General features: G+C 39.3%; 2 protein-coding genes across 2 annotated transcripts in view; both read left to right on the forward strand.

The window, feature by feature from the left end:
* Positions 1-15,958, forward strand: part of KEL (Kell metallo-endopeptidase (Kell blood group)) — a 184,157-nt gene that overhangs the window by 35,483 nt on the left and 132,716 nt on the right.
* Positions 6,753-7,767, forward strand: TAS2R39 (taste 2 receptor member 39). The gene is given in 2 exon segments (XM_031020757.2): positions 6,753-7,144; positions 7,146-7,767. Coding segments are annotated over 2 exon segments (1,014 nt in total).

Genomic DNA, 15,958 nt, shown 5'->3' on the forward strand with positions numbered 1-15,958 from the left:
GGGTGTTATGCACAAACAATGAATCATGGAACACTACATCTAAAACTAATGATGTAATGTATGGGGATTAACATAAGAATAAAAAAAAAAGAAGAGTAGACCCACGCAAATATAGACAACTGATTTTTGACGAGGGCGCCAAGGCAATTCAATGAAGAAAGGACATTTCTATCAACAAATGGTTCTGGAACAATTGTTATCCATATGCAAAACAAAACAAAACACCTCGACAAATTCTTCTCACCTTATACAAAAGTTAAATTGAAATGGATCATGGTCCTAAATATAAAAGATCAAATGATACAAATTCTCAAAGATAATAAGAGAAAGTTTTTGTGGCCCTGGGTCTGGCAGAGTTGTTCAATATAACAGCAAAAGCACAATCCATTAAAGAAAAATTGATAAATTGAAACTTCTCAAAATATCAAACTTTCATTCTTTAAAAGATATTGTTAAGAGAATGAAAAGACAAGCCATGGACTAAGAGAAAATATTTGCAAAGCATTTAGGTGATAAAGGACTTGTAACTACAATATATAAAGAATTTTTAAAATTCAACAATAAGCAAGCAACTAGATTTTTAAAAATAGACAAAAATCTGTAAACATTTTACCAAAGAAGATATACTTATGTCTAATTAGTATATAAACAGATGGTCAATGTCACTAGTCATTAGGTAAATGCAAATCAAAATCACAATGAAATACTACACATCTAAAATGACTAAAAAAAACCCAAAACAAACAAACAAAGCTCTGCACACATAACACCAACAATGCCAGGTGCTAGTTAAGATGCAGAGCAACTAGAACTCTCACACATTGCTGGGAAAAATGAAAAACAGGGGGTGCCTGGGTAGCTCAGTCGGTTCAGCATCGGACTCTTGATTTTGGCTCAGGTCATGATCTCAGGGTCACGGGATTGAGCCCCATGTCAGGCTCCACACTCAGCAGGGGGTCTGCTTGAGATTCTCTCCCTCCCTCTGCCCTTCACCCCCTCCCGCTGCTTGCACACTCTCTCTCAAATAAATAAATAAATCTTAAAAAAAAAAAAGGAAAGAAAGAAAAGAAAAACAGTACAACTACTCTGGAAAATAGTTCAGCAATTTCTTTAAAAGTTAAGTGCTTACTGTACAACCCAGATATCCTATTTCTAGGACTTTGCCCAAGTGAAATGAAGATGTTGCATGTGAATGTTTATAGCAGTTTATTCATCATTGCCAAAAACTGGAAATGACTCAGATGTCTTTATAAGAGAATGGATAAACAAACTGATATATCCATACAATGTAATACTACTCAACAATAAAAGTGGCTGAACTATAAATTCATTTAAATGGTTAAATCTTAAATACATTTTGCAAAATAAAAGAAGCCAGACCCAAAAGGCTACATACTGTATGAATCCATTTGCATGTCATCTGGAAAGAGCAAAAGTATTGGGACAAAAAACAAATTAGTGGTTGCTAGGGACTTTGGGATTAGGCTGGGGAGACACAGATAATTCTAGGGTTGGGGCAGGATAACTGGAGCATCCCATAAGGCCTGAAAGTAAGGAAATAAAAATAAAAATGGAGTCATATCAAAGACATAAGAGCCACCATGAAAGAGTTCCCAATGACCAAAGCTTGAACAATTTGAGCAACATTATAAATAAATATTAGATTGTAACAGAATAAATCTAAAATCCATGAGTATATACTAATGCAAATTAATGTTTGATTAAATAAATAAATGATGGGAAAAAAGAACTCCTCCTTACAGAAGATTTCTAATTAATACAAGTAAAAGGAATGAAGAAAATAAAAAATTGGAACAGCACAGCAATGTAATTGTTGCAGTCAACATCTGCTAATGAATGCTGACATTAGTGGAGAAAGGTTTAAGGAAAAGCAAGATATTTGCATAGCTTCAAAGTATCTCCTCCAGAATATTACTGTGGAGGTTTTAATTATGTCCACAAATTCTTTGAGATTCCTCCTTCCAGAAAAGAAAGTTTAATTCCTCTCCCCTTGAGTATGGTCTAGAGTCAGTGACTTACTTCAAATGAAGAGATTATGAAAGGGAAAAAAAAAAGGAACTTCATGGTGGAGAAAACTGGCAGACAGATGTCATCTTAACCAAGGATGCTCAAGTTTCCCATCACCACTAATAAGACATTGGCATCATGTACCCCTTGCAATGAGAAGGGTACCTCACCTTTGGAGTATTCCCCCAAATCCGTAACTCCAATCTAATCATGAGAAAACATAAGACAAACCCAAACCAAGGACTACTCTACAAAATACCTGGCCAGTACTCTTCAAAATGGTCATGGTCGGGCGCCTGGGTGGCTCAGTCGGTTGAGCGACTGCCTTCGGCTCAGGTCATGATCCCAGGGTCCTGGGATTGAGTCCCACATCGGGCTCCCTGCTCTGCGGGGAGCCTGCTTCTCCCTCTCCCACTCCCTCTGCTTGTGTTCCCTCTCTCGCCGTGTCTCTCTCTGTCAAATAAATAAATAAAATCTTAAAAAAAAAAAAAATGGTCATGGTCATGAAAGAAAAGGAAAGACCAAGAATCTATTACAGATTGAAAGAGACTACAGATACACAATGATTAAATGCAACATGGTATTCTAGATTGGATGTTGGAACAGGAAAAGGACATTAGTGGAAAACTGGAAAAATCCAAATAAAGCCCACAGTTTAGCTACTAGTATTGTAACCGTGCTAATTTCTTTGTTCTGGTCATTGTGCCATGGTTATGTCAGATGTAAGCATTAGGGGCAGCTGGGTGAAGGGTATATGGGAATTCTCTATACTATCTTTACAACACATCTCTATGTCAAAAACTATTTCAAAATAATAAGTTAAAAATATACCAAATAAACTGAACTTTTTAAAGCCATTTTCTCTGTCCTTAATGGTTCAAAGTCTTCTTCATGAGTTTTCTTTGGTTAGATACACACTTGGATATATTTAGCAAACTGGGTAGGTCATTCAGGTTCTAGTAATTCCACTGACTCTACTTTAAAAAATCATCTCTTCGCCTAGAAAGGTCACCTCATCCCACTTCAGACTTCCCCTGGGAGTTCCTATCAACAACATTCTTCTTTCCATTGCAGGAAGCAACCTTGCCATAAACTGTGACAAACAGAGCCTCTTATGAAGTGCCTCTGATGAATGGGGCTGTGGCCCCTGCTCCTGCCCACTGCCTCTGCGCAGCACCCCAACACTGGGAAGTTTAGCTGCTGGCTGAGGTCTTGCCCCCTTCCTCTATCCTATTCCCCTATCCTCTCTATCTCCCACCTGTGTTTCACAGAAACACAGAGAACTGCTGTGCTCTCACTCAACCTTACTGTTCACACTCCCACACTTGATTTGGGCATCAGACCTGCAAAAGTTCAACATTTATGGGGGGGTAGAAGGTCCTTCTCTGTATGCCAGTCATTACAAAGAACTTATCTGAGCTGAGGGCCATTGATATGATCATTCATTAATTAGCAAGTATCTGGACTGCCTCCCAGGGGGTCAGGTCCTGCAGACTAGAGCTGGGAACAAGACACAGTGGTGAGTAAACAGATGAGCAGAGTCATCAAACTCTTAAGAGAGGCTGTTCCATTTCTCCCTGACAGTCGGAGGCCTGGGTCAGCAGAGTTGGGGAAGAGTCAGTGACAAGAAAAGCGTCATTTAGCCTGGTGATGTGTATTAAAGAGGACACGTACTGCATGGAGCACCGGGTGTTATACGCAAACAATGAATCATGGAACACTGCATCAAAAACTAATGATGTAATGTATGGTGATTAACATAACATAATAAAAAATAAATAAATTTTTAAAAAATTAAAAAAAAAAACATATCAGAGGTCCTAAGCTACTTGTACAAGTGGGTGGAAATAAGCAGAGTTGTTTTTTACACTGTTTTTCAAGGGAAATATTTGGAGTTCAAAAGTAGGGACCTAAAGATGAGATGGTAAAATTCATAACAACTTGTCTAAAACAGTTCATCAGGCCAGAAAACCTTTATAAGCTTTTTGACTTTTTTAAAAGGAGCCTTAAGTAAGAAGAAAACCAAATGTTATTAAGATTTTCAGAGACATCTCACTCACCAACCTTCTCTTTATTAGAATCATCATTCATTATGTACATTCATAAAAGTCCATTTACTCTGAATTGAGAAGTCAATTTTATCATTTGTCCCATGCTTACATTTTAAAATGAGAAGCAACCATCCCAAGATAAAAGTGACTCTTTCCTTCATCTCTTTTAGTTTTAATATTCCAAAATTGATTGGGTGACTTGGATGCTGTTTTTACCCTAATGTTTGTTAGCCTACCTTGTAAAGGAATGGGGAACTTTTCCTTTGTTAACAAAACAAAATTCAACCAAGTACATTTAAAGATCTAACTGACTTTATTAAATGATTGATGAAATGGGCCACACCTCACCTGGAAAGTACAGAGGCACTTGGAAGAGTTGTACAAAACGGAAGGTTCATATAGGAAGGAGGGTGGGGCAAGGAAGTTATTAGGGAAAGAAAAGAAAAGATTGCTCTGGGCAAGGTCACTTTGTTTTAGGGGAAAGGGCAGAGGATCTGATCTTGCAGATTACTTCATCTTCCTTTGGGGGATGAAGAGAGCAAGTAACATATTACTTCTTTAGTGCTGACCAGAAAATTCCTGACTGACCAGTTAAGACAATATTTCTGGGGGAGATTGAAATTGCAATTAGACTGAGTATTAAGCCCCGGTTTGGGAACTCAGCTTAAGTGGCACCATCTTGGGCCTGCGGTTTTCTTTTTTTTAAATACCTTCAACCTTCATTTTTCCTAGTGTTCTCTTTAAAATGAAAGTGCATGTGTTTAAACATTTATACGTAAAAGAAGTTTATTATCTCTCAATTTGTTTTGCAAAAAATTTCTATCTCTTGAAAATTAGAGTCTTCTTGCCTTACTATTGTGATATTGTGAATAACGTCTTTCGTCCCATTTCTCCGGCAGAGCTCCTAAAGCCCTTGGAATTTCCGAAGGCATAAGCATTATAAAGGTGTCTTTGGTTATGTTAATGATGTGACTTTCAGACCACACCTAAACTGGGGTGGTTGCCAGGAGAACCAATCATTGATTAGAGGTTTGGAACTTTCAGTCCCACTCCCTGATTTCCAGAAAGGAGAGATGGGCTGGAAGTAGAAACAATCACCAGTGGTCAACGATTTAATCAGTCCTGCCTATGGAATGAAGCCTCCCTAAAAATCCCAAAGGATTGGGTTCAGAGAGCTTCTAGTGAACATGTGAGGTTCACTGGAGAGGGGATGGAAGCCACATACCTTGCCCTCCTCATCTCTTCCACCTGAACATTCATTGGTAGCCTTTATCATACACTTTATTATAAAGTTTATTATAAAACTGGTAAGCTGTTTTCTTGGGTTCTGTGAGCCACTTTGGCCAATTAATGGAACCTGAGGAGGGAATCCATGGGAACCTCTAATTTGCAGCTGACAGGTCAGGAGCACAGGTGACAACCTGGATTTGTGATTGGCATCTGGTGTGGGGGCAGTCTTGTGGGACTGATCCCTTAACCTGTGGGATCTGATGCTATCTTCAGGTAGTTAGTGTCCGAATTGAGTTAAATTGTAGGACACCTGGCTGGTGTCACAGAATGGCTTGGTATGGGTAAAAACACACAAAAAAACCCAAAAACCCACACATGTGGGGACCAGAAGTGTCAGAAGTGAAGGGTTCTGTGTAAGTAGTAAAGAAAATCTTGCAGATAGAAAGCTGGGCTACTTTTTTTTTTTTTTTAACTCAATTATTCTTCCCTTAAATAGTGAAGACATCATAAAAGACTATCAGGAAAAAAAATGTTACAGTCAAACAACCCTGAATTTAGTCTTTGGTACACACAAAAGGATCCACAGGTCCAGGAAGTATAAATAGTGGGGAAGAACATAGAATCTGGTACCAGGTAACTTGGGTTAGAATCCCAACTCTGTCTCTCTCTAGGTGTGTGACTTTGGCCTCAGTTTCCTCAGCTGCAAAATGTAGATAATAAAAGCACAGTCTTTAAAAATAAAAAAGTACATTCTTCATTGGGTTGCTGTGAGGCTTAAATGTGATAATATAAAGTGTTTGAAAAGTGCCTAACACATAATCAGAACTATATGTCTCTATCTCTATATGTCTTTGAATTTATTATCATTATTATTATTATTATTTTCAATCAGTTCCCTGAGGTCACAAGTGAAACTAAGTTAAATGGTGACTTGGTGGGGCACCTGGGTGGCTCAGTCATTAAGCGTCTAACTGTAGCTCAGGTCACGATCCCAGGGACCTGGGATTGAGCCCCACATCGGGCTCCCTGCTCAGCTGAGAGTCTGCTTCTCCCTCTCCCTATGCACCTCCACCCAGCTCATGCTCTCTCTCCCTATCTCTCTCTCTCTCTCAAATAAATACATAAAATCTTTAAAAAAAAATGGTGACTTGGTGGGCAAATGTTCAACTTAACTGGCTCTAGCCAAGGCCATGGCTCTCAATGCCATGTTAGTGGTTTATAAACCAGCATCTACTCAAGTCCTCCCCTGGGCCCTGTAACTGAACCAACACCAATACAACGGACATGGAAGAGGATTATAAAGCAAATCCTTCCATCATTTGCATCTCCAGATTTAGAGCTAAGAATTCTGAGATAAACAAATGGAGTGAATTTGGAAATGATGCATCAAAGACTTCCTCCTGTGACATGAAGAGTGGGAGCTATCAAGGATCTGCCTAACAAATGCTAGAGAGACATTTTCCTCCAGACACCAAAGAGGGGTAACAACTCAAGATGACCGAAACCTGCAATCCCCCAGAAAATGAATTGTCACCATTTCACATCCTCTGGATTTTAATAATTATAGGCACTGAATGCATCGTTGGTATCATTGCAAATGGGTTCATTATGGCTATAAATGCAGCTGAATGGATTAAAAATAAGGCAGTTTCCACAAGTGGCAGAATCCTGTTTTTCTTGAGTGTATCCAGAATAGCTCTCCAAAGCTTCATGATGCTAGAGATTACCTTCAGCTCAACATTCCCACGTTTTTATAATGAAGACCATATATATGACATGTTCAAAGTAAGTTTCATGTTCTTAAATCATTGTAGCCTCTGGTTTGCTGCCTGGCTGTTTCTTCTACTTCGTGAAGATTGCTGATTTCTCCCACCCCCTTTTCCTCAAGCTGAAGTGGAGAATTTCCAGATGGATGCCCTGGCTTCTGTGGCTTTCGGTGTTTATTTCCTTGGGCTACAGTGGGCTCTTCTCTAAAGACATCTACACTGTGTATTGTAACAATTCTTTTATCCCCTCCTCCAACTCCACTAAGAAAAAATACTTCACTGAGACCAATATGGTCAACCTGGTTCTTCTCTATAACCTGGGGATCTTCATTCCTCTGCTCATGTTCATCCTTTCAGCTACCCTGCTGATCATCTCCCTCAAGAGACACACCCTCCATATGGAGAGCAAAGCCACTGGTTCCAGGGACCCCAGCATGGAGGCTCACATGGGGGCCATCAAAGCTACCAGCTGCTTTCTCGTTCTCTACATTTTCAATGCAGTTGCTCTATTTCTCTATATGTCCAACACCTTTGATGTCAACAGTTCCTGGAATATTGTGTGCAGATTCATCATGGCTGCCTACCTTGCTGGACACTCCATTCTACTGATTCAGGACAACCCTGGGTTGAGAAGAGCTTGGAAGCAGCTTCAGCCTCAAGTTCATCTTTACCTAAAAGAGCAGACTCCATGACTGACACCTACAGTACAACAGCACCCAGTCCAACCAGCTCTGCCTTTCCCTTACCTTGACCCCTCTCTACCTCCTTTCTTTCCCAAACCTGATCCTTTTACCTGATGTGTTTTTTTTATAGAGAAGGCTGATTTTCATTTTTCTCTTTTGCTTCATGGGCACAATCATTGTGATGTTTGACATCCTTTACCTGAGCCTTCCTCCCCTTGCTCCATCTAAAGCAGTGATTCTACACGTTAAATCTCTGGGAGAGATTTTTGAAAATACCAATGTCCAAGCTTTACCCCTAAATCAAGTCAAAATTTTTGGTGTTGGAACTTAGACAATTCTTTTAAGTTCTCAAGGTGATTGTTTTCTAAAACCTAAAACAAAAATTTTTAAGATGCTCAGACTGACTTATAACAAGAGGAAAATTAAGACTACTTCGAGATATAAGTTTTCACCTATCAGATTAGCAAAGATCAAAAAGTTTGCTAACACACTACATGTGATTATGGGGACCAGGCAATCTCATAAATTGATGGAAATATTAGTTGCTGCTTCCTCAAGTACAGTTTATAATACTCATGAAGGTACATACTTTTATTTGACAATTTTACTTGGGGGAATTTATCTTATAGATATATTTCAGTACATAAAAATAGACAGGTACCAGTTATTTATTGCAATACTTTGCATCTAAGATGGCCATATTTATTATTAAATGGAGCCACAACTAATGTTGAATCACCAATCTTCAATCTATGATAAACTCACCAAATAAAACTTATTCTACTTTCTCTTCCTATCTGTAAATAACTGGGTTAAATTCCTCCTGAAATAGAGACCCTGTTTCTTTCTTCAAGAAGATGCAAAGACTCTTCTTAAAGGGTCTTGTTTTCTGAACTTCCATGTCCATGGGCTTCTAAGACAAGATAAAGTTAAAGAGCAAAATGTAAAGAAGACCTTGAAATTTTGAAATGTTCAATCCAGGAGAGAGACGCTACCACTTGAATCTATTCAGGGCAGGTCTGGACTTTGGGCTGCTTCGTTACTCATGACCTGTAGTGGAAAGGGCCACCTTGAGAGAAGAAAGGGTGAACTACACTCCCCCATTTCATAACCAGTCTACAGGACAATCTGTAAACATGGACACCTCTGGGGGTGTCCTCACTGGGCCAAAGACTTAACTGTGTTGGCCAGTACTCCTCACCTGTGCCATCCCTAAAAGTTACCAGCAAGTAAATACGACTTGCTGTTGAAACCATGAAAGTCTTCCAGGAAGGAACATGACTGTTTCAGGTGTGAGTGTTAGACGTTCATCACTGGTTGTCATTTAATCCTTATCAAGGTTTTTGTTGTTTAAAAAAAAAAGTATTTGATATTCAAAATGATGTCATGCTTCCTTGTACCTTAACAAATGGATTCTGAATAATATACTGGATGCTAAGAAAACTGGTAAACCTGTTTTGTAAACATTCTCAGGGGCTGAAGACATTAAGTCAGTGAGTATCAAAACATAGTTATGGGCAGCTGGAAATAGACCACCAAAGCCACCACCTGCGAGAAAATATTGATGGAAATGATCAGATTGCTCACTGAGCACCTCCGAAAACCGAGTAACAGATAATTGGGGAAGTACATGTCACATGTTGCAATTGTTTGTCACTATTTCTGGTAATGTGGTGAGGTTTATTTTCTTGTGAAATAGCCTGATTGCTACAAAGCTGTCTATTAAAAGCATCTTAACTCAATTATCATGCCTGGCTTTTTTTAAAATGAGATTGTCAATACTTACAAAAAACATAATACTATTACTCATTTCTAAATCTCCACCCAAAGATTACAGAATTAAGAAATCAGAGTTGTTTCAAGTTTATTTTTTTAAGTTATTATTATTATTATCAAAGTAAAACAGCTTTTGGCCAAAAAACAAACAAAGAAATAAACAAACAAATGCTGAAAAGGTCTTTTGTGAAAAGTAAGTCTTCTGCCTCATGCTGATTTCCACTTCCCACAAGCAACAGTTATATTGATTTCTGTCTTTAGATTTTGTGGGGGCTACTTTCATAGCTCCGAATGCATACACACAAACACATGCATTGTTTTATCCATCTGACTCATCACTGTAAAAGATGAGGACCCAAGTGTCACTTAATATTGCCCTCAATTGTTCCCTTGTCCTCCTCCCAAATTTTGAGAATTGCATTACTACTTTTAGCTCTTATTCTCATTGCTTTTAAATTATTGAATGATCATTTTACAATGTTTTGTTCTAATATTTATAGTCAATGCCTATCAACTCCGCACTATACAAAGAGTGTTGGCGCTCCTATCCTTCCTTCTACTACTTCTCCCTTTTCCACCTTCTAACTTCTGAAAGCAACATGTTCCTTTTACACTGTCATATGCTATTCTGTAACTATAGTTCAGTCTTCTGTGCTTTACCTGAATTTATTTTAAATGTAGAAAATCAATAAATAGCATTTCTTTTTTTAAAAAAAAGATTCTATTCATTTATTTGAGAGAGAGTGAGAGAGAGCACGAGAGCAGGGTGAGGGGCAGAGGAAGAAGCAGACCCCCTGCTGAGCAGGGAGCCTGATACAGGACTCAATCCCAGCACCCTGGGATCATGACCCGAGCTGAAGGCAGACGCCTAACCAACTGAGCCACACAGGCGCCCCAATAAATAGCATTTCTAATGTTGTTACTAAAACTATTATTGGACTCAGGACCAGAAAGTGCTTTCCATTAAGTTCAATAACACAATCCATAGACCCAAGTAAAAGGAGACTGTTTCCAGCGTAAAAATCAGATGCATTTTATTTTCTTACACTCCATCGTTTACTCAACAACATGCAAGAGTTTAGTTTAGGTTTATGATAATCCTGCTCAATTGCCTTCCTTTATGTTGTTTAGACCACCCTCACCTCCCAGAAATAAGTATATTCCTTACCACCTACTGAAAGGAATCAGTACTTTAATCATGGTACTCTCAGCTGGATGTAATCCACTAAGTAATTTCCTCAGAAAGGTCCTTTGGAAGTGGGAAATGTTTTTCTTTTGCCCTCACTCTTGATTGGTAGTTGATTGAATATAAAATTCTAGGTCTAAAATAATTTACCTTAAGTAATGAGAAGAAATTTCATTATCTTTTCGCGTTTGTTGTTACTAATTAGAAGTGTAAAAGCAACCTGTGCCTTTTTCCTTTGTGGGCTTTTGTATTTTCTTTTTTAGAAGTTTTTAGAATCTTCTTTCTATCCTTAGTGACTCACCAGGGTTGAACTACAACTGCATATAACAGAAATCTGACTAAAGCGACCATGTAATGCTATTTTTTAATGTAACATGAATTCTAGAGGCTGAAAAAAATGCTCCAGGAAGTCACTAATGACCCAGGATCTTTCTAGTTTCCCGTCCTGCCACATCATGTTGCTGAGGTTCTTATTCATGGTCACAGGATGGCTGCTACACACTGAGGCATCACTTCTACATTCTAGGCAGAACTGGGTCATACAGACACCCCACAAGGAAATTTGTAAAAGAGTTATTTTTAATGTAAAGTGCACACTTCCACTCTAATCCACTCTAAACAAAATCAGGGTACTTATAATGAGGAAGAGAGAAGAATGATTATAGTTTAGGCAACTAGTATCAAATGCTCCATTTGGTGAAAATTGTATAAGACCAATTCAGGGTTTATCAATCAAAAGACCATGTCTTAGTAGCACTCGCAAAATTTTCTCTTATTTCTCCTATTTTTAAAAAGTAATTTCTTCCTCTTCATTTTCTCTAAATTTGATCCCCGAAAATCCTTTTGGTCAGATTTTACCCCTCCTGGATTAAACATCTGTGTCTTTTTTCTTTTATCTTTTTCATCATCGATTTATGCTCAGCATTCAGAGATATCTTGAATTCATCTTAATTTTACTGAAATCATATATTACCTGAATGTAATTTTAAGTCATATTTTTAATTTCTAAGTTTCTGCTTCGGGCACCTGGGTGACTCAGTTGGTTAAGCATCTGACTCTTGGTTTCGGCTCAGGTCATGATCTCAGGGCCCTGGGATTGAGCCCCCACATCAGGCTCCCCACTCATTAGGTAGTCTGCTTGTCTCCCTCTCTCTCTGCCTCTCCCCCTCACTCACATGTGTGCTCTGTCTCTAAAATAAATAGTCTTTAAATAAAATAAAATAAAATAAAAGTTTCTTCTTGTTTCTTATTTCTTTTTAATAGCATCTTTTTCTTATTTTATGGAGGCAGTGTCTTCTCTACCTTCTCTGAGGATATAAGTTCAAATTTTTTAAGTGTTCTTCTTTGATCTTTATTTCTTCAGGGGTCATTTATTTTGAATGTTTTTCTTGGTTGTTCTCTTTTAGGCTGTGAATTTTGCTCCTATTTCTGATAATCCTTGATTACTAATTCATGAAGGAAAATGAAAGGCTGCTTTGCCTAAGTAAGAATTATTTCCCAGTAGGACATTCTTTTGAATGGAAAGGCTGACTGGGACCTCTGTTTTGTAACTGGGCCATTCAGTTCATCAGGATTAGTTTCTGGTGGCTTTTTTTTTTTTTTTAGGTATGTGAGTAAAATATCAGACATAAGCCTAGAAATCTAAAATGTCATAATAAGAAAGAATTTACTCTCTGTGCAAACAACTGCACTGGAGGCCCTAGTTCTTCCTTGGAAATGTGTTCAATTTCTCTAAAAAAGAATTGTCAATATGAGCTACCAAAGGGTTGGAAGGAATCACTGAAGCAGCTATATGACAGACAGAATTGTAGCAATGACTCTGGTTTTACACCCTGCCTCACTCCTACTAGCCAAAGCTAGGAAACATACATCAAGGGACCTCAAGGCTTTCAGCAAGCTGATCAGCCACCACATTCCCAGTGGTCCACCATGTGCATATTCTGGGCATCCTCTAAGTCACTTCAGCTATAATATGCTTTTGTTGATGATCCATATCCAAGAGATGGGATGAAATCTTTAGTCTGCCCTTGCCCATCCCTACTCCTCTCTCTTAATTATTATGGGATTTTTATTTTTTTTTCTCAATGGAGTCTCAGAAGAATGGGAAGTTAAATGCATTTGTTTGGTCTAATATTTAAAATCAGAAACCTTATACATAATATTTTTTTTATTACACACGTACCTCTAAGCCTATTTTATTTTATTTTTTTTAAGATTTTATTTATTTGACAGAGAGAGACACAGTGAGAGGGAACACAAGTAGGGGGAGTGGGAGAGGGAGAAGCAGGCTTCCTGCTGAGCAGGGAGCCCAATGTGGGACCCTGGGACCATGACCTGAGCCGAAGGCAGACGCTTAACGACTGAGCCACCCAGGCGCCCCTAAGCCTATTTTAGAAGTTCAATCTTTGGTGCCCACAGTGTTTTATCGTGGACAATCTTGAATTGCCCAAATCTTAATTGGGGGTCATAAAAATCCCCCAAATGGTTTTCTACTGGAAATTTCTGAACTGGAACATTAACTCTATTGGTAACAGGCTTATCTTATTTTTGTTTTATGCTAATGTTTTTCTCACCTGTTAACAGACCTGTTAATTTTATCCTGTGACTGACCGTTTAGGGAAGTTTATCAATCCCTCCAATTGATTGAACAGTGGCAGCACCCAATTCCCTTTTCTTATTGATTTCATGGAAAATTTCCAGAAAGCTTAAATTGGTGAAAGCTGATTATTGGGCTAGAAATGAGAGATTTTCATCAGTAAAGTAAGTGGTCAGATACTTAAAGGAAAACATCTATATATGGACCTCTCCGCATGCACTCCACACAGCTGTGTGCATGTCCTCACCATCATCTTGGGAATTTTTTCATAAGAGCATAAGAACAAACACCGAAATGATAAAAGCAGGATTTAGTCTATCCCAGCCAACTCTAACTCGCCTGCCAAGTAGATAAAAAGACATGGTGTCCGATTCCCTGGGAAGACTTTTGCCTGTATCACCATGGAGACACTACTCCGACCGTCAAGTAATGGGATTCTGTGCAACAAATACAACTGAACACAAAGATGGAGCTGCTAGCACCAGGAGAGTGAGCAAGAGAAAGGCCTGACTAAGGAAGAAGAAAAGGCGCCATGCTGAACGTAGGTGTCACAGTGAGAGGAAAGGGGGTTGCAGGCAGTGATTCTGTAGATGGGAAAGATTGCTGGTGGCTGGTCACTTGGCTTGGAGACCAGCCCAAACCACCTTCCTTCCACCTTTAAGGAGCAGCCAGGCTCAAAGCAGGAGAGAAAATCTTGAGTGGGCTGAGTGTAACATGAAATAAGTGAGTTTACCCAGAATGTTTTCACCCGCCAGGTGGATTGGGGGAAGGGAGGGAGGGCTATGCAGATATTAATTACTTTTATTTATTTATTTTTAAAGATTTTGTTTATTTTTTTGACAGAGAGAGAGAGAGAGCACAAGCACAGGGAGCAGCAGGCAGAGGGAGAGGGAGAAGCAGGCTCCCTGCTGAGCAGGGAGCCCAACATGGGGCTCAATCCCAGGACCCTGGGATCATGACCTGAGCCAAAGGCAGTTGCTTAACCAACTGAGCCACCAGACACCCTAAGCTAATTACTTTTAAAATATAAGTTGCTATTCATACTCTCAGTTTGCAAAATTTAAAATTCATTCCTACTTTGTGTGGGAGCTCACCTGGGATTTTGAAATATCCACACAGCGCATATAACTGCACATAAGCCAATTCTAACCCTGGACTGGAATGTGGAGTAAAATCATCTCCAGGCAAGGCCCAGCACCAGCAAGAGACAAGATGATTGAGAGGTGATGAGAATAGAGGAAATGGGCTCTCAGACGCCACCACTGATGTCAGAAACAGAGATGAATTCTAATGAGATTGACTTTGAGAGAGAAGAGCAGAATGCTTAAAATGCCCAGGCAGGTCCGAAATGCACTTTTCTCTCTCTGCCTGCATGCTCTCCCTGAACAAGCACCTCCATTCTCGTTGCTTAAGTCCCCAAAAAGCCAGTGTCTTCCAAATTTGTGCCTGTTCCTAACTCACTCCTGAACCCCAAGCCCTCTCTATCCCCAGAGTCCCCTCTCCTTATCCCCTTTTGGTCCAGATTTTTGCTAAATTAATGACTCTGTCTCTAACTATCCTCTGCCTTGCAAATGAAAGCTCTTTTGGTTTTAAGAACTCTTATGGACTGGCATTTATAGCTGAGATTAAAAATAACCCCCACCAGACTGCCTGTAAGATGTGATTTCCTGAGAACCTGCAGGCTTTGGGAATGCAAATCAGAAAAGGATCCAATTGCTACCAACACTTACCAAAGAAAACTGCCATTTGCCTCTGCACTCCAGATCCTGGATGGCTACAAATAAATCAGTGGCTCACTCAAACCAGAACCAGGCACAGATTGAAAGCCCTGGTGGAGGTGGATTTGGAAGGAAGAGTGAAAAGGACACAGCTCTGGAAATTGGGACTGATGAGTCCATGTCACTGCCAAAATAGAAAGCTGGGCAGTGCATTCCCAGGTATCTAACCCTAGGTGACCCTGAATGTTATGGGCAGCATTCCTTCAGCTTAGTGAGTGTGGTTTCCAACTGCTAGACCTCTTGCCCCACCCAAAGATACGTTCCTACAGTTTTGTTAACTACACTCTAAGGTCATCCTTGCCAGTGGATTGGATACGTTTTCAGGCCTGGAGCAAAACAGAAGTGATTTTACTGGAAACATGGCGATATCGTGTGATAGTAATACCTACCATGGGCACAGTAGAAACAAGAGTCCAGTTTTATCTTGCTTACGAAACAGATTTTCCTGAAATCACTTCTCTCCACATGACTGAATGTGGTAACTCCCTTCCCATCAACCTTTATCTGGCTCCCTAAATATCATTTCATATCATATAATAAAATATCAATTAAAGGATCAAAAACCTGTTTCCCTTAAGATTCTAATATCTCAAATTCTGAGCTGGTTTCCTCGAAAGGACTGTGTGACCTCTGTTCTGCTGCTTCTCTGGTCTCTATTAAACCTCCCCTACTTAGCAATGCCCCAACGGTGTCTGCATTGGTCTTAAACAAGCTATGCTATGCTGCAGAACACATGACCCTAACGTCTTTGTTTTTAGGGAACACACTGAAGTATTTAGGGATGAAGGAGCATCATATCTGCAGCTTCCTCTCAAACAGTTCAGAAAAAAAGTAATATGTGTGTATATATACTCAGAGAGAGAG

The sequence above is a fragment of the Leptonychotes weddellii genome, chromosome 12 (assembly GCF_054177405.1).
Source record: "Leptonychotes weddellii isolate Sample4059 chromosome 12, ASM5417740v2, whole genome shotgun sequence".
Classification (NCBI taxonomy): domain Eukaryota; kingdom Metazoa; phylum Chordata; class Mammalia; order Carnivora; family Phocidae; genus Leptonychotes; species Leptonychotes weddellii.